Here is a 19,635-nt window from a genome sequence, read left to right on the forward strand (position 1 = left end):
ACCACTACATAGACACTTGCACATTCGCGCCCGTTTGCATGACAGTAAATGCATGGCAAAGTATATTTAAGTGCCTAGACACACCCACCCCATATAATGGGCTATGCCATTATGGAACTGCCCAGGCCTTCCCTCAACATTTGATGCAGACCTATAGGTCTCATGGGACGCAGGGAAGGAAATTAAGCTGGAGGATTTATTCCCAGAGGGCGAATTTGTAACCAAGGAAGACTTTAAGTCAAAACTGGTTGATAACCTGATCAAAATGCTACAATACTTTAGAATGCGGGCGGCAGTGCGGAAAAAAGTGGCCATCATTCCCTAAGGAACCAGAGCCCTCAAACTGTATTGAAGCTATAGTGCTGAAGGAAGAACGTAAGGGGCTAATCTCCAGGTTATACGGGCTGATCCAGGGCGGAACTACTCAACACAGCACTGTAAAGGGGAAATGGGAGAGGGACAAAGAAACAAGCATAGACGACACTAAATGGCAGAGATTGTGCTACCTAACCAAGGAAGTCTCCCTCAACTCCGGCCTGCGACTTATACAATTCTAAGTGTTAAACAGGCTCCATTAACCCATTCAAGGGTATTGCGATTTTTTTGTGAAACACAAGACAAATGCATGAAATGTGGGGTAAGGTGAGCGGACACGATTCATATGTTCTGGAGCTGCCCCGGGGTGGGATAATTTTGGGAAGAAGTGGCAGAAACCCTCCACTCAATCTCAGAAATTCTCCTGACCTTACTTCCCCTTAAGTACTTTGGGGGATATTGGAAAGTCTAATCTTAAAATCTGTAGACTATTCAACATGGGATGTATTGGAGCTAAAAAGTGCATACTACTGCAGTGGAAATCTAGGTCAGCCCCGAAAATACATGAATGGCTTAGAGCATTCACCTATGTGCAGGAAAGAGAGGACAGTTATGTTGGGACAATGACGGCGATGAACAGACCCAAGGACATTTGTAACCATTCCGAGAATATTTGAGAGAAACCCAGCTATAAAAGTTACCGAAATGCAATGTAATAAATGCAACTGATACTGTATGATCTGAATGCAAGGTAACTAAAAATTGTATACATTCTTTAAAAAAGAGAACGTCAATGTAACCTGACCGCTTGCTATCTAAATAAAGTTTACAAAAAAATATATATCATAATGTCGCCTGCAAGGGTTAATGTTTTTATGGTTAAATGTCCAATTCTGGAAGGATTGGACCTGGTGGCATCTAGACAACTGAACAAACCTGCTAAAATTGAAGAGGCAGGACGCTAATATGCAACCCTGTCTCAGCCCTATTGATAGATGCAGTTCTTTAGTGATGTTACCAGACATATTTAGATGCAATGCAACTGTATCTGAGTGAAGTAAAACCAAGATATTTAAAAGTCCTCCTGAAATGTCCCATTTAAACAGTTTATTTCAAAGGAGGGTCCTATCATTACAGTCGAATGCTGATGAAAGGTCAGCACAGGCAATGTGTAGTAGATTACCTCCCTTAGAAAGGGATTTTCGCTGTAGTAAGTTAACAATAAGACTATAGCTTTTCTGAACCCTGTTTGGTATTTCTATATAATGTTACCATTGAATTGCCATTTTTCAAGGTCCCTCAGTACAAGTGTTGTTAGAATTGTGTTACTTGAATCCAGAAGAGCTGTGGGGTGATAATTCTCTCAATTTTTCCACAAGCCTTTCTTGTAGATGGAAACGATGTTGCTTTGATTCCAGGTTTCATGGAATAAAGACCTTGTTTTGGTGTTGGAAAAAAGATCACTCAGAATAATAGACAATAAGGAAGGGTTTGCTTTTAGAGAGAGGTTAAATAATCTATCTGGTCTCTTAGCACTGAACTTTTTCCACTAAGTGGATCCAATGATAATGGTGAATTTAACATACTGTCATCTATGGCAGATTCATTTCCCACTGCCTGTATTCTTTGTAAAAATGGGACAAGTAAAGAAGTATTTTCTGTAACATTTTGTATTAAGAATTTTATCATTTTGGACAAGTTTTGAAGCTAGGCAGGACTTTCTTTTAGATTTGTCGACATCTCATATTCAAAAGTAGGTTTTGATTAATCAAATTTGCCAGTAATCACAATGTTCTTGTTTCCATTTATAGGAAGTCACCTCAGGAATTTCCTGGAACTCCCCCTTCTCAGTCCACAGGGTATTGAGCATTTTTCCCCTCTCTATTTTCTACTTTTTCACAGGTGTTAAGTCACGCTGTCCTTCCTGACTGGACTGTGTGTTCTCAGTGTCTTGGTACTGTATTGGTTTTTCATGAATAGTAGGGGGGACAGTTTCTAGACCTTCAGTGGACGATATGATGTTCAAGTCCATATGCTGCAACTGTTGTGTCAGCTGGTTCTTTGGGATCTTGGGCGCCCTTACAACAGGATGAGCTATTGCAATGCTCTATGTTTTGGACGACAACATGGGACATATTCCTGTCCTATGGTAAGCCCCGGTTGTCTTGTTTTCCTTTTTGACATTGAGATTAAAGGGGGAATTCTTCCAATTGGTCCATACAGCACAGCATTTTGTCCAAATAGATTCCATGCTTTTTGGTTTCAAATTGAATATTGTAATGGGGAGAGCGTAGGACAAGATTCAAAGCAGAAAGTGAGGTTAGTACCACAGAGCCATAACCCATTGGTGTCTTTTGGTCAATTAATGACGGAAGTATTATATTGAAGTGAGTCATTCCAAATGAATTACCTGGAGTGTCTAGTTTATGGGAAATTGGCGTATTCAGGGACTCACCAAACTCTAGAAAGCAGTCATCCTGGAAAACAACTCTAGTTCTTTAATCCTTATCTTCACTCAGTTCCAAATCAAATTGCCAAGACAAGAGCCAGCAAAGGGAGCAGGAGAAGTTGAAGCAAGAACAGGACAGGAATAAATTAAGTAGTCTGTGATTTTTCTTTCTTGGCAAGCTCTTGCTTCATCTCCCAATCTCCCCTCATCCGTTAATAGTTTAGGGAGTGTGTTTTAGATTCCTTCTAACAGTACAGGTTCATTTTTGGGGGGAGAGAAGAGGGAACATTTATGGTGGGCAGTATGTTGCTGTTGGCTCCCATAGAGCCGCCTGCATCAACTAGGCCCTCTACAGCCACCTTCTCTGATCGAGAATTAGGTAAGTGGTCACACTACTCAGACCCGCTGCCAAGCTTGTCCATGTCATACTCAGTAGTAGATGGGCTCCTAAGATTACAATGCAGTGGTCTCTGAGAAGGCATGTGGCAGTAGGAAATGAGAAAGGACAGTCTGATCAATCTATTTCATTAATGCCTACTGCCTATAGGACTCCATGGGTATGGGGACTAACAAAATTGCCGGCGCCTGACTTCCCGGCCACCGGACTTGGAATAGTCCGGTGGCACCGGGAAGTCAGGCGCTGGTAATTAACTATGGGTCCATCGGCTACTGTTACCGCCGAACCCATAATGAGGCCCTATGTCTTGGGTCCCCTCCTCTTTACACTCTACACCTCTGCTCTTGGGGAATTCCTTTGGGTTCTCGTATCAACTCTTTGCGGACGACACCCAAATCTTCTATTTTTCTGAACTCTCTGTTGATCTCTGTATCCAAATTTTCAACTGTCTCTTTGGCATTAAATATTGGATAGCTTTGCACTCCCTTATGTTAAACTCTATAAAACGAGGTGCTTTTCTTCCCTGCCAAATACTCTCTCTCATATCTTCCCCTGCCTATCCATTTCTGACCTGACACTGTCCCCTTCTCTTCTTCAGCTAGAAACCTCTGTCTCATCTACGACCCTTTTCACACCTCTGCAAAAGTGCAATGGTGGCTTGCCTCAACCTCCTAAATATTCGGAAAATCGGGCACCTCCTTACTTTCAACACTGCCAAGCATCTCTTATAGACTGTCTTCTCTAAACTGGACTACTGTGCCAGCATCTTCTTTGGTCTCACAAAGTAAGCTTTCTGGCCTAGATTCGCACCAGGTCTTGCTTTGAACTCACTAACTTAACGCCTACTAACTCGTACAGTCACCAGGCTGCATGGCTGATGATGCAAAAGTGGGCTAAATCTAAATGTCTTCCCTTGGTGACAAACCGATCGACGGTAAGCACCATTGTATCAATCCTCCTCTTTCCAACTCTACAAACCTTCTCGTAATCTTTGCTCTGCTTCCTCGACTACCTTGCGATACCTCGTGTCATGATGCCTACCCCCGGAGCACCAGGCCAGGCCCAGCACCCCCGGGAGCAGGTATCACGCCCCCGGGTAAAAGCCCAGCGGCCCTTTATAGGGGCTCTTTGGACTCTGTCCTGGCGCCGTTGGCGCCAGGTTCATGTTGGACATCAGTCCTGGCGCCATAGGTGCCAGGATCATAAGGGGAAGTTTTTGGTGCACTTACCTGAAGCAGACCATGCTGCACACTCACCTGATGCAGACCATGCTGCATGAAGAACCAAGCCAAATGAGGCTTAGGAGGGACTATTTTTCTGAAGGAACTATTTTGTTACTTGGGTGGGGCTGTGGAAGAATACTCACCTGGAACTTCTTCCAAGGCTATTTAAGCCACGCCCGGACAGCCACACGTGCTTCGCGTTGTTCTGCATCCCAGCAGCTGAACGCTCACTGTGTCTGCTCCTGCACCTGGACTCCATCCACGCCTGCCTCGAACCTGGAACACCTGTAAGGAAAGAAGAGAAGAGAAAGGTGAAAACCAAGAACTTATTCAACCTTCTTACCTGCATCCAGAATCTTCACGCCAGCATTCCTGAAGGAAGACTTCCATTTAAAAGCACCGCGTTGCTCGCTGCAGCGCCGCGCTTCACTCACCTGTTCCCGAGACGCCGCCCGGCTCCATCGCGGCTCTCAGCACCGGTCGCCACATCTCTGCACCTAGGGGAGAGAAGAAGAGGCAAAAGGTGAGCAAGGGAACACAAGAGGAAAGCCGAATTTTCAGCCATATTACTTACCGGCTTTTCTTGGTGAACCATTCCACATCTCGGGTCGGCACCGAATCTTTGGCATGTACCGCACCCCGGCCCCTATGGAGAAAGGACAAAAGACATTACTGGGGAATTATAAAGACATTTAGAGGGGTCGCCCTCATCACTAACTCACCTGATTTTACCACCGGCAATTTAACCCTTCAACGCATCGCCTTTGTTTTGCACCTGAAATAAAGGACAGATCACAGGTTAGGAAAAACAACATAAAAGGAGGCTCACACTTGAACTTTTGCATCTTCATACTTACGGCGTATCGCTCAGAAAAGTCAAGTGGATTTGCCAGCGCCATTCTGAAAACCAGTGAAGTAACTGGACGAACGCGCGCCCCTGCACCAGAAGCAGGATGGAGAGTTCATCCTTCCAAACCATAAGGTGAGCTTAAACCGGGGGTTTTGGAGGAAGTCAGAGAAGAACGAAGGGGGAAAGGGAGGAGCAAGCACACTATTCAGCAGACAGTTAATCCCCTTTCTCATCTGCAGAAGGATATTCCTACGGGCCAGACAAGCAAGATTTGGGGGTCCTGCTCAATCGGTGGTCCGAATTCTGCGCATCACGCTTGAAGAGGCCACAGCAACCCAGACCAGACCAGCGCCTCCGTGGGAGCCAGGTGAGCGTTACAGAACGCAAAGCCTTCCTATAAATTCCCACCCAGGCGCTATGGAAACTTCTGAGACTGACCAGTTGGCCCAACTACTGGGGGAATTACGGGCCGAAGTACACGCCGCTCGTCAAGAGACTAATGCTCTCAGGAGGGAAGTGATTGTAACAAAGGAAAGAGCTGATGACCTGGCTAGACAGCTTTTGCAAGGTCAAGCTGGACAAACTCCTTTACCCGGTTCCGGAGGGAACCCCGCTCCTGTGCTTTCCAGTAACCCGGTGCAGATTAATTTACCTGGAAACATGCCGCTGGCTCCACCCGAACGCTTTGCTGGGGACCCCAAACGATTCGCCGTATTCATGAATCAGTGTCGTTTGCATTTCCTGTGCAGACCTGGGGCCTTCCCTAATGACCAGACCAAGGTAGCCTTTGTATTGTCATATCTCAGTGGCAGTGCTGCCGATTGGTCAGTTCCACTGGTAACTCAAGATGACCCGATTCTTCGTGATTTTCAAGGATTTCAAGCAAGCATGGAAAGGTTATTTGCTCGTCACTCCCAGGGGCAGGCTCTAGATGACGAACTTCTATCTCTGCGACAGGGCAATCAAGACATCCTTTCCTACATTGCAACCTTTAATAGACTAATTGTGGAAACTGGGTGGCCAGAGGATAAAAGAATCACGTTATTTTATCGTGGTCTACGCGGAGAACTTAAAGATGTCCTGGTCCAAGTTGTAAATCCACCACAAGAATGCTCAGAATATATAGACTTAGTGGTCCAATTGGATCACAGACTGCAAAACAGAAAAGCAGATCGGTCCAAGTTTGAGACCCGGGTGTTAGTCAAGACCCACGCTAACCTCAAGGGGGCTGAAGCCTCTGAGCCTATGCAAATCGGAGGAGTTAAAGGACCTTTAACTCAAAAGGAACGTGAAAGAAGACGGCAGATGCACTTATGTCTTTATTGTGGTTCCTCTGGACACTTTCACGAGATTGCCCGGCAAGGCCGTCCAGGAAGGTGGTAGGAGCCGCTGATAAAATCCATGAAACCTCTGTATTGGGAAACGACCCCCCCCCGACAAGCATAGGGGTCCGCTTGCCGAGCTTGACAACGAACTCTCAGACCTCGCATTTCATTGTGCCAATGGTCCTCATAGATCCGGAACAGCCTAAGCGGTTGCATGCAATAAAGGCATACATCGATAGTGGGGCTATAGGAAACTACGTGGATCGTGAATTGGTCTCCAGGATTAACCTCCCTCTGCGTCCTAAAACCAGCAAAGATGTCATCACCACAGTTGATGGTACCGAAATTGCCTCGGGACCGGTAACACATTCCACAGCTGAGGTGACACTTGTAGGTCCAGACGGCCATCGGGAGGCAATTGTGTTTGATGTAATCAAGGCTCCACAGTTTCAGGTTATTCTCGGAATCCCTTGGTTAGAGACACATAATCCTCAAATTGATTGGCGAGCGAAGAGAATAACCTTTCCGGAGTGTGCACGAACCTGCTACCCAGAAAATCTGAAGATCAGTCTAGCATCACTAACCTCTGTCTCCATGCAACTACCTCCGGAATACCAAGACTTTCAGGACGTCTTCCAACAGGAACAGGCCAACACGTTACCTCCTCACAGATCGTACGATTGCCAAATCGATCTGGTGCTCGGTGCACAACCCCCTTGTAGCAGGATTTATGCCCTTACTGAGCCGGAGAATCTGCATTTGAGACAATATTTGGATCAATACCTAGCCAATGGTTTCATTCGCCCGTCAAAGTTTCCGGCATCCTCGGCTTTGTTCTTCATGCCAAAAAAAGAAGGCGACCTTAGAACTTGTATCGATTACCGCGCATTGAACCAGATAACTGTTAAAAATCGTTACCCTCTGCCTTTGATCCCTGAACTCCTTGACCAGGTGAAGGACGCTTGCATATACACCAAGTTAGATCTCCGGGGGGCTTATCATCTGGTACGAGTAAAAGAAGGTGACAAATGGAAAATGGCCTTCCGTACAAAATATGGACTATTCGAATACCAGGTGATGCCTTTCGGGTTGTGCAACGCGCCTGCTGCCTTCCAATTCTTCATGAACGATGTCCTTCGGGAACTCATCGATGTCTGTGTTGTCGTGTATATCGATGACATTCTGGTGTACTCCTCTTCGGAATCAGATCACAGAAAACATGTCAGGGCCGTCCTTGAGAAATTGCGCCAGCACAAACTGTTTGCAAAACTGGAAAAATGCGTTTTCCATACCACCGAGGTTGGGTTTCTTGGATTCATCCTGACACCTAAAGGGGTCCGAATGGACTCACGGAAAGTGGATGCCATCCTCAAATGGCCATCACCTAGTTCGGTGAAAGGTGTCCAAAGCATGCTTGGTTTTGCCAATTTTTATCGCAGGTTTATCCCGGAATTTTCACGGGTGGTGCAACCCATCACTGCACTCTTGCGGAAGAATAAACGTTTTGAATGGACCGAGGAAGCTGAACAGGCCTTTCAGGAATTAAAAGCAAAATTTACGTCCGCACCTATTTTGAAACACCCGCGTCCTGATCTCCCATATATAGTCGAAACCGACGCATCCAGCTTAGCCATGGGAGCTGTCCTGTCTCAGAGAGACCCCGAAACTAACCAACTGCACCCCGTAGCATTTTGGTCCAGAAAGTTCTCGCCGCCGGAGATAAATTATGCAATCACCGATAAGGAATTATTAGCCATTAAGTCCGCCTTTAAGGCTTGGCGGCATTATCTTCTTGGCGCCAGGCATACCATCACCGTGATCACTGATCACCGAAATTTACAATATTTAAAAACTGCCAAGGCTCAGTCCTCACGACAGCTCCGATGGGCTTTATTCTTTGCTGAGTTCGATTTTGTAATCACTTACCCTCCTGGCTGTAAGAATGGCAAAGCGGACGCGCTATCTCGAATTGGAATGGGAGAAATGGACACAAACTCAGAACCTGTGCCGATAATTCCCGAACAAAGAATCTTGGGGATAACCACTTTACAAACCCTTGAAGACATTCAAGCACGGGTAAAACTATTCCTGGACTCTTCAGCCTTGCAGGATTGGATCAAAAGGGGGTCTGACTTTTCAATAAACGATGGCTTACCTTACTTCCAAGGATGTTTATTTTTGCCAGAAAAGGAATTGCAAGAATTGGTTATTTCCCGTCATCACGATACTCTGATGGAAGGACATCCTGGCATTGCCAAAACAGAGGAAAAAATTAAACGACAATTCTGGTGGCCGTCCTGGCGAAAGGATATTAAATCTTTCGTGATGTCCTGTGGAGTTTGCGCCCAAAACAAAGGTCAAAAAACAAAACCCGCCGGTCTTCTTCAACCCTTAGACATTCCACCAGCACCTTGGCACACCTTGTCACTAGATTTTATCACGGACCTGCCCTCTTGTAATGGATACAATACTATTCTGGTTGTGGTGGATTTATTTTCCAAGATGGCCCATTTTATTCCGTTAAAAGGATTACCTTCAGCTTTTGTTCTTGCCAAGGAATTCCTCGAAAATATCATCCGTCTGCATGGATTCCCGTCCATACTAATCTCTGATCGGGGAAGCCAGATTATTTCGCATTTTTGGAAAAAGTGTTGTCAACTGGCACAAATCGACGTAAGACTCTCAACCAGCCACCACCCACAGACCGATGGTCAGACGGAGAGAACGAACCAGACCCTTGAACAATATCTACGATGTATGTTGCACCAATCGGAGGGTAATTGGAAGGATATTTTATGGGTGGCTCAATATGCATACAATAACTCAATACACTCCGGAACTGGTCAGAGCCCCTTTTATACCCTATATGGACATCACCCTCGTACTTCAGACTTGGACTCACCTTTGAGCCTCGAAATGCCCGCAGTGGACCATTTGCATTCTACGATTACTCAAGCCTTCAAGGATGCTACTGCACACTTACAACATGCGAAAGGGAAATACAAAAAGAATGCAGATCTGCATCGAAAGGAGGCGCCTCCATACCAAATAGGGGATCAAGTATGGTTGGCTACCAAACACTTATCGCTCAAGGGACCTCGGACTTTTAATCCAAGGTAATTAGGCCCTTACTCGATCAAAGCTATAATTAACCCAGTGGCAGTCAAGCTAGATCTACCAGCTAACATGCGGATTCACCCCGTTTTTCATGTGTCGCTTTTGAAACCAGTGCAACCAGGAACCAGATTAATAAAGCCACCAGAACCAATCCAGATAGATGGGGAGCCTGAATTCGAGGTGAAGAACATTTTGGACTCTAAGATCTCAAAATCAAAACTTTTCTTTCTAATTGATTGGAAGGGGTACGGGCCTCAGATCTTGGGAACCCAGCGACCACGTACATGCACCTCGGCTAGTAAAAAGGTTCCATTGGAATTTCCCGAACAAACCGAAACCTCCTGAGGGAACGACCTTGGGAGGGGCCTTGGGGGGGAGTGCTGTCATGATGCCTACCCCCGGAGCACCAGGCCAGGCCCAGCACCCTCGGGAGCAGGCATCACGCCCCCGGGTAAAAGCCCAGCGGCCCTTTATAGGGGCTCTTTGGACTCTGTCCTGGCGCCGTTGGCGCCAGGCTCATGTTGGACATCAGTCCTGGCACCATAGGCGCCAGGCTCATAAGGGGAAGTGTTTGGTGCACTTACCTGAAGCAGACCATGCTGCACACTCACCTGATGCAGACCATGCTGCATGAAGAACCAAGCCAAATGAGGCTTAGGAGGGACTATTTTTCTGAAGGAACTATTTTGTTACTTGGGTGGGGTTGTGGAAGAATACTCACCTGGAACTTCTTCCAAGGCTATTTAAGCCACGCCCGGACAGCCACACGTGCTTCGCGTTGTTCTGCATCCCAGCAGCTGAACGCTCACTGTGTCTGCTCCTGCACCTGGACTCCAGCCACGCCCGCCTCGAACCTGGAACACCTGTAAGGAAAGAAGAGAAGAGAAAGGTGAAAACCAAGAACTTATTCAACCTTCTTACCTGCATCCGGAATCTTCACGCCAGCATTCCTGAAGGAATACTTCCATTTAAAAGCACCGCGTTGCTGGCTGCAGCGCCGCGCTTCACTCACCTGTTCCCGAGACGCCGCCCGGCTCCATCGCGGCTCTCAGCACCGGTCGCCACATCACTGCACCTAGGGGAGAGAAGAAGAGACAAAAGGTGAGCAAGGGAACACAAGAGGAAAGCCGAATTTTCAGCCATATTACTTACCGGCTTTTCTTGGTGAACCATTCCACATCTCGGGTCGGCGCCGCATCTTTGGCAGGCACCGCACCCCGGCCCCTATGGGGAAAGGACAAAAGACATTACTGGGGAATTATAAAGACATTTAGAGGGGTCGCCCTCATCACTAACTCACCTGATTTTACCACCGGCAATTTAACCCCTCAACGCATCGCCTTTGTTCTGCACCTGAAATAAAGGACAGATCACAGGTTAGGAAAAACAACATAAAAGGAGGCTCACACTTGAACTTTTGCATCTTCATACTTACGGCGTATCGCTCAGAAAAGTCAAGTGGATTTGCCAGCGCATTCTGAAAACCAGTGAAGTAACTGGACGAACGCGCGCCCCTGCACCAGAAGCAGGATGGAGAGTTCATCCTTCCAAACCATAAGGTGAGCTTAAACCGGGGGTTTTGGAGGAAGTCAGAGAAGAACGAAGGGGGAAAGGGGGGAGCAAGCACACTATTCAGCAGACAGTTAATCCCCTTTCTCATCTGCAGAAGGATATTCCTACGGGCCAGACAAGCAAGATTTGGGGGTCCTGTTCAATCTGTGGTCCGAATTCTGCACATCACGCTTGAAGAGGCCACAGCAACCCAGACCAGACCAGCGCCTCCGTGGGAGCCAGGTGAGCGTTACACCTCGCCCTCCTTGTGCTTCCTTTCACTTCTATTTTATTCTCTCTTCTTGCTACACTTGCATGGAATTCTCTTCCCCTGGACATCTAAGAAACAGTCCACACGATTTGTTGAAAACCAAACTAAAAGCCTGCCACCTCCCATCTGACTTACTCTCTTAATGCACCTTTTATCTGCCTTCTAACTAAAGTTTGTCCCTTGCCTCTAACCTGCCTCTGCTCCTAATTTTCTCTGCTTCCACCCCAGCAGTTCATCCATCATGATCACATCGCTAACACAGCTGGCTGTTCCGTCTAATTGCAGTTAAATTCTAAGTAAGTCCACAAATGTAGTGTCCGCGGAGAATATTCCATTTACTCCCCTCCACAACCAGGTCAGAATGCCACTCGAACGCACCCCATTCTAAGAAGCTCACTGCTTCCTGTCGAATCTGATTTCTTATTGATTGTATGTTCTTTTGTGATCAAAAGAGCATTGTTCTTTCCTGTGTAAATACATATAACTAAATAAATATAAAATAGATGGCTACATGACATCTCAGAGCCAGGGATATTGTGTCCAGCATGCCGCTTGACTTCTCAGTTAAAGGGGCATAACAACCATCTTCGGTTCGGTGTTAATGGAACCCATTTGGGAAATTCTAGGGTCACATTTGAGGAACGCTTTAACTCTCGGTTTTTCCCCTATTTTTATATTTTAACCAACCTTTTTTTTTGGTGGCCAGAGGAACTTCTACTAAATTCCCCCTGCCATTGCAACCCTTTTTTCTCATTATGAGAATGTGGTCCTGGGTTGCCCATAAGACTCCTTCCCCACATGTGCTTCTTAAGCACCCCATTAGTTCTCTACGGTGAATATATCACCCTGAATTGGTTTTAAGCGTTAACCATGTGGCTACTGTAATTTAGTTTTGGCTTCACTAATGGTGGTAGCCAATTTACTGCACTGGTCAAACAATTTACCTACAAATGTATTTTTCTAAGTTCTGCTCTTGGTCATTTTGTTTTAAGGGCTTCCTTTTTTAAAGGTAGCCATGAGGTAGGCCTAAAATGCCAATTATGTCCCCTCGGGCTCTTTGTGAGGCAGCCTCCATATTGTTCTTTACAGATTTAGATTAGTCTCTGTCCCTGCGCTGCCCATATCACACCATGTGAAGGTGGTCGGGGTTGACTTCTATTGTCATTGGTGAGCTGGCTTAGGCCAGCCCCTGTGAGTTTGTGACATTAAAATACAGTTTTTTAATTTTTTAATGATTTTTTAATGTCACAATGTACCCTTTACCTAAACTGAATTTTTGTTACTGGGATTTTTGGAAGAACTGGTATTCTTACCAGCTGGAGGATTTGCCACCGTTTCCCCCATTTGTGCTCTTTAAGGACTGCATTTGACCATACAGACTGGATGCTAAATCCTTGCCTAATCAATCTCCAGTTGTTGTTTTATTTACTTCTGTACAGGCAGTCAGAGCCTCCTCTGTCACTCTGCTGGCTCCACCTGTGTGCTGGGCAAGGCCTGTCTTACTGGGACAATCTGTATGCCATTTTAACACTGCTTCCCTATGTTTACTCTAGTGCTAGTATAGGGGTTTTGAGACCCCAATAATGCCTCACCCCCAACTGAATCTTACTATTGATTTCCATTGGATGTACGTGACATGACCATGACAGAATTGTTAGTGGCGGGATTGATCGTGGTCATTTTTTCCGCGAATACAATTTTGCAGTGCCCAAATCTGGCAAAACCTTGACCCCCCCCAAATCCCTAAACTTACCTTTTGCTTCCTTGCTTCCTTCTGACCCTGCAGTGTCAGCTCCATCCCTCTTACGTGGGTCGGAATCGACAACGCAGGATCTGCTTTTCTATTTTTCTTTTCTCCTCGTCCCCCGCCTCCAGTCCATAGGAAGCAGGGGACACCCCTGCTACCCCCAAAGGCAATCACTACCAAACATAGGGAGCGGGGTACACCCCTGCGACCCCCGCTCCTCATGTTCGGTATTGATTATCCAATTTGTTCAAATATATTCCAACAAATGGTACTGGTCAAATTCCCCCACATCTACCATGCATTGAATTAAATTCGAACAAATTGTACAATACTGTTTCCACTTGGGCTTCTCCTGCTGTGATGCATCTGAAATTCGTCATTGCAGTCTCCTCCAGTCCTTCCACACACCTACACCCACAGTGTCGGGAGGATAGCTCAGCGGCAACATGCTTGCCTTGGAAGCTAGACAAAAAGGAGCACCACAGGTTCGGTCTCTGGGTTCGCGCTTATAAACCTCTGGGTATTAAGCGTGTTATAAATAACCTATCATATCATATCATATATCACACACCCCTGCCCTCTGTTGGTCAACTTCTACATTTTAAACTTGAGAAAAACATGAAACGGTTCTAGATGTCACAACTAAACGTCAGGATAATTCTCACCATATACATCTATAACATTTGCAAGCTGCATAATACCCATCAGATTAATATGCAGGTGTGAGCCTCACTCACACTCAAAGGAGGGGGGAAGGTGTTTTTGCACAATATGTGCTGTGAGTGTTTGGGGCTACTGTTTCAGGCTTTCCTTGTAAGCACGTATGTGCATAATCACTCACAGGAGAACACGATCACAGTCTATGGCTCAACAGGGCATTACATAAATGAATGGTGGCAGTAGGACATGTGTAGTAGGGTAAGAGGAAGAACATACGTATCTTTGTCCATTGATGGAGTAATATATCCTCATTATCCAAGGGCTGATAGATGAGGACAATTTTATGAGCCAGGAGAAGTGATTGAGGTAAGTGAATGTAAACCATATAAAGGTTTTAAGTAAGGTGACCTCGCTTATGAGCCATCAAGCTTCTTTCTTTTACCTGATACATGCCTCCAGGCCTACTTTGTACTCTTGGCGATCTTCATCAGATGCAGGGTCTTCATCATCATCTGCCAAGGCCTGATCCCTGTGTACAAGTTCAGATCGGTTATCTTCTAATGAGAGTGGCCTGATATGGTGGGGATGCCGACGGTGTCTTTTCGGTTTTGGCTCCTTCAGATTGACCAACAGCTGAAATGCTGGTTTAGCTACTGGGTCAGGCACATTGTATGTCACATCAATCTGTGGAAAGAAATGATGAAAAGTTCACAACAGGACTATCCCATTTCGTGCCCAATCTGTTGTCTTGACACACAACATCTCTTTTCTGACATCAATTCATGTCCTTTGCCATGTGCCCTGCAGACAACTGCAGCAAGTTGTGCCCTCTTTGGCTCCCAACTCAAATGCATGGTCTTTTCCTATTAAAATAGGAACATTTCATATACACCTACAAATCATTCAATTTCAAGCCGTTGAGCTGATTATAGGTCTTGTAACTTGGAAATCTAGTTTGAACTAGATAAATGAACATAACATTTCAAAAATTAAAGTTAAAAAGGTACACCTTTTTCTTTTGTCGTGTCCCATCTATTGAGACACTATGCTAAAGTTTCGATGCCGGAAACCAAGCCCCACTGTTTTCCACATTTGAAGACTGTATCTGTTAGCACATTATATTAGATCTTTTGATCTAAAATTAACACATACGCTTCCTATGTACACGGTCTTCAAACTGGATACCATTACCTGGTGTTGTCTTTATAGTTTCCAGATTTATGCCATAGTGTGGCCATCACAAATTGTGAACATTATGCTTTGAATTTAAGTTTGCATTATGACAGCTACTCTCTGCCTGGTGGAATACATAGAAATGTATATACAAATACATTATATATGGTGCTTCCTCTCTGGCTGTGACCAGCGCATTTACCTCTTGTGGGAAAACCGACTCAACTTCAGTTTATTTTTGCTCTCTGGCACAGTGTGTGTGTTGTAATAAAATGTTCCTATTGGCTTGACCTTAAATTCGAGTTGGTGATTCTTTTCCATGTCACTTTGCAATGTTATGATTTAAGTTTGAAAATGTAAGTTTGAAACTATTGTATCTTGGTGCAGTCTATTCATTAAAATAATTTTTTAAGCGCTTTTCTCACTGCGGCCATAATCTCCTTGTCTCGTTCTCCACACTACCTTCTACGTTCCCTACTCTGTAGCCACAGATCTTTTAATAACACTATTATGGGGGCTAACCCAACTTTCCCTCTTGTGTCCGGGCGTCGCTTCCACCTCTATTCCCCAAAACCATGTGCCCTTCATTCATTTTCAAAAATGATGTTTTTTTAAATAAAACGGCAGGGTCCATGACATGAAAGAGTGTGAAGGGATGAGGAGTTTATTAGCAGCACCCCACTTTCATCACGTCAGAGCCCCAACTGACTTTGGTGACATCATAGGATTGTAGCCGGTTCACCTTGGCAGTGATATCATCGAGGCGACTGGTAACAACACAACAGTGCATGGAGTACGAGAATGGATTAGCAGTAATCAAAGGACAACAAAGTGCAAAGGAGTAGCAGTGGATGAGGATAGAAGGTAACAATTTCTTTTTTTTAATTTCTTTTAATTTATTTTAGTTTATAATAAACATTTTATACGAGAAAAGACATCAAAACCACATCATTTTACTAGTCATTTACGTGCACTCATCATTGTGGATCTTGTCCTACAACATGCATCATATCTCACATGTCATACCACTTGTTCCATTAAGCTTCAGGTTCAGTATTCCTCGCTTTTTCTAGGAGCATAGAATTAATTTTGTCCAAATAATTCATTAGTGCATATGACAATTTACCCTTTGAATTTGCAAGCCTCGCCCACCAAGCTTCAAACATTCCTAGGTGTCTAGTTTGCAATGATCTGAGCCCTGTGCAATATAGAGTCAAACGTTTTAAGGTTTCTTTACTAGATTTGGGTTCTTTTTCAATGTGTCACTGTCGGTATTCAGGTCTGCCAAGTGTTTTTCACATTGTGCCACCCATTTGGTTGGAACAAAGTCTTCGCTGCATTTTCCTAGATCAGCAAGGATATCAAACTGTGGAGCACAGTTTTCAATGATGATCTTCTTGTACGTGGATAACATGTTCCACGCTATTCTTGCGTTGATTGACACCAGACCTAGTTCATATCGAAGACAAGATATTGGTAGTCCCTTCCAAAGTTTTAGGATTCTGCTCCAGTACATGTTCTCTAGCTGAGGCTATAAGGAAAAAGGTGCTCCCAATGCATAATCAGTGCGATGTATTAGGGCAGGTACTACCTTTTGATTGTAGTGAGCCAGTGCCGGTTTTAGGGAGAATTTTCCGTATTTCATATTAATGATTGAGTCTTGGCAAGCCAGTTGTTTGCATTTTTTTTATGCTCTCTGTCCAAGGGCCATCATTAAGATTACTGTTCACCCACATGCCAAGATATTTTACTTTGTTCACGCAGTTTAAGGGTTTATTGTTTAGTTGCCACACAAACCCTTTCTTTTTTGCTGTTTTATTCCCAGTGAGGTCTTGCAGGATGAGAATTTCTGACTTTACTGGGTTTATTTTGAGTTTGTTGGTGGAGACATATTTTTGCAAGGCAATCAGTTTCCTTTTTAGCCCAATTGGAGTTAGATCTAACAAGACTATGTCATCCACGTATAGCAGCCAACCTATCTCGGGGGCGTTCATTTTTTGGGGAAATGATTTTACAGCCCCCAAGGTTTCGCCAATGTCTGAGAGAAATAGACAGAATAATGTTGCTGCAAGCGGGCAGCCTTGTTTTACTCCTCTTTCGGTCAAGGTAACAATAGCATCTACAACAGATCACTCTCAATATCACCCCAACATCTCTGTTTCCCACTGAAGCCACATGACATCTTCTTTGTGATTATTTTTCATGAGTGTGTTTTGGGATATTTGTTCACTTTTCTTTTTCAAACCTATTTTTATTAAAGTTAAAACGTCCAACAATTGTTTTTAAAATGTAAAATGTTAGGGGAATTTTCCTAAAGGCTACCAAAGGGGAGACTTCATAAAACTATCCCTTGGTATACAAGCCCCAACTCTTAGTATAAGTCTTTACTACTCAAAGGTTTAGTAGAATGGCGAGCAACCAGACTTACCTTAGGAGGAGGATGTGAGCTGTAGGTAAGTAGAATGAACTCAGTAAATACATAAGCCCACAGAAACTCTTACACACTTGCAGTTATGGTAACAAGGGAATTTATTTTATATACTCAAGGCAACGTTATTGAGGTAAGTACTATTTCAACTAATCAACACAATAGAAGACATAAGCAATATTTCATTTGAGTAAACCAATAGTAGGGAATCATACAGATCATGAACACAGTTCAATGGTAAGTAAAATCACTTGTTCTAGTAACTCAGAACATTTTCTGTTGTAGGAATAAGGAGAAATTACTTACTGTAATGATTTTTCCATGGATTCTTCTCCCGCAGATTTCTCATCTTGGTAGATATCCCCATCCAGCTCTGCTGTTCGGAAACATTTTCAACAGGGGGCATAGTGGACCTCGACTCGGCCATCGATCTTCGCCTCATCTTGCTCGGTGATCGATCGTCAGCTCCGGACGTGACATCAAGTGCCATATAAATACCACGTCACTGCGCCCCATGCTTCAGTTCCTCCCTTTTTTCCACGTCCCTGAACGCTGCAGAGGAAAACGACGGGAGGGAGGCTAACCAGCCTGCAAAAAAGTAACAATGAGATACCTCCCAATGGGGAGACCCCACAGAATTAGTAGATTTAGAAAAACATGTTTGTTTTTTTAATAACAATTTATCAGTAAGGTTGAAGAGGTCACTTTAGAGCCATCATCAGTTGTCACCTTGCTAGGACAGAAGCGTTAAGCCACAGGGACTTTCTCAGCGTTGATGGATAGAGGGACAATGAGGAATCTGCAGGAGAAGAATCCATGGAAAGATAATTCTGGTAAGTAATTTCTCCTTCAATGGATTGCTTTTCTCCCGCAGATTCCTCATCTTGATGACTCTCCAAGCAGTTAGAATAACAGAGGGGGGCAGAAAGCATTAAACAAGCGCATTTTCAGAAACGCTCTACCAAATCTTGCGTCTGCTCCATGTGCAACATCTAAAGAGTAATACTTGGCAAATGTATGCAGGTATGAACAAGTGGCTTCACAACATTTGTCTCTAATAGGAACACCCCTTTGTAGGGTTGAAGATGCTGAGACCCCCCTGGTGGAATGTGCCCTGATGCTAGAAGGAAGCTCCCTGCCTGCCGACTGGTAACATTCGGATATACATAAAATAATCCAACGCAACAGGGTTTGCTTGGTTATGGCGAGACCTTTACGGGATAATGATTGGACAATGAACAACTGGTCAGTTTTCGGAAAGTCGGATATACGAGCCACATAAAAACGTACGGCTCTTTTGGGGACAAGACGGTGGAATCGCTCTTCCTCTTTAGAGGGATGGGAGGAGGGTAAAAGACAGGCAAATCAATAGACAGAGAGGTGAAACTCTGAAACATCTTTAGGAAGGAAGCCAGGCTTGACTTTGAGAGAAACTTTCCCCCAAAAGAAACGTACAAATGGAGGTTTGCAGCACAACACCTGCAGCTCACTAACCCTCCTGGCTGATGTGATTGCAACCAAGAAAGCTGTTTTAAGGGATAACAGCCTTATGGAACAGAGTGCATGGGCTCGAACGGAGCCACCATCAAATAAGTCAAAACCAGATTAAGATATCAATCTGGGACAGTAAAAAGAATTGGCGAAAACTTACTGAGAAAGCCCTTCAGGAATTGGGCCATGACTGGAATAGTGAAGAAGGAACACTGATCCGGGGGCCTTTTGAAAAATGACAAGGCAGCCAAATATCCTTTGACTGTGATGACATGAAGGCCTGCTGGGGCCAGTGACAGAAGAAACTCCATTGCTGTAGTAGTGGGGCAAGAGATGGGGTCACTTATGAGCTCCATGCACCACGCCTCAAATCTTTTCCACCTGCATGCATACAGAGATCTTGTAGACAGACAGCGACACCTCAAGTACTTCCTCTGAGAGGTCCCAGTCATAATACCTCATTCTCTCAAGAGCCACGCATGGAGGTTGAGGGAGTCCGGGGTCAAGTGAAGCACTCGACCTTCCGACTGGGTCAGGAGATCTGGACGCCAAGGCAATCATTGAGGTGGATAGATTAACAGATCTAGGAGATCGGAGAACCATGTTCTCCTGGCATAGTCAGGGGCGATCAAGATCAT

At 44.8% G+C, this 19,635-nt stretch overlaps 1 protein-coding gene across 2 annotated transcripts in view; it reads right to left on the minus strand.

Moving 5' to 3' along the window:
• Positions 1 to 19,635, minus strand: part of CPAMD8 (C3 and PZP like alpha-2-macroglobulin domain containing 8) — a 1,947,746-nt gene that overhangs the window by 352,027 nt on the left and 1,576,084 nt on the right. For both annotated transcript variants that reach the window (XM_069649211.1, XM_069649210.1), the window contains exon 35: positions 14,348 to 14,589. In XM_069649211.1, the coding sequence (XP_069505312.1) occupies positions 14,348 to 14,589 (242 nt within the window). The remainder of the gene's footprint in view (positions 1 to 14,347; positions 14,590 to 19,635) is intronic.

The sequence above is a fragment of the Ambystoma mexicanum genome, chromosome 1p (assembly GCF_040938575.1).
Source record: "Ambystoma mexicanum isolate Mex_15411 chromosome 1p, UKY_AmexF1_1, whole genome shotgun sequence".
Classification (NCBI taxonomy): Eukaryota; Metazoa; Chordata; class Amphibia; order Caudata; family Ambystomatidae; genus Ambystoma; species Ambystoma mexicanum.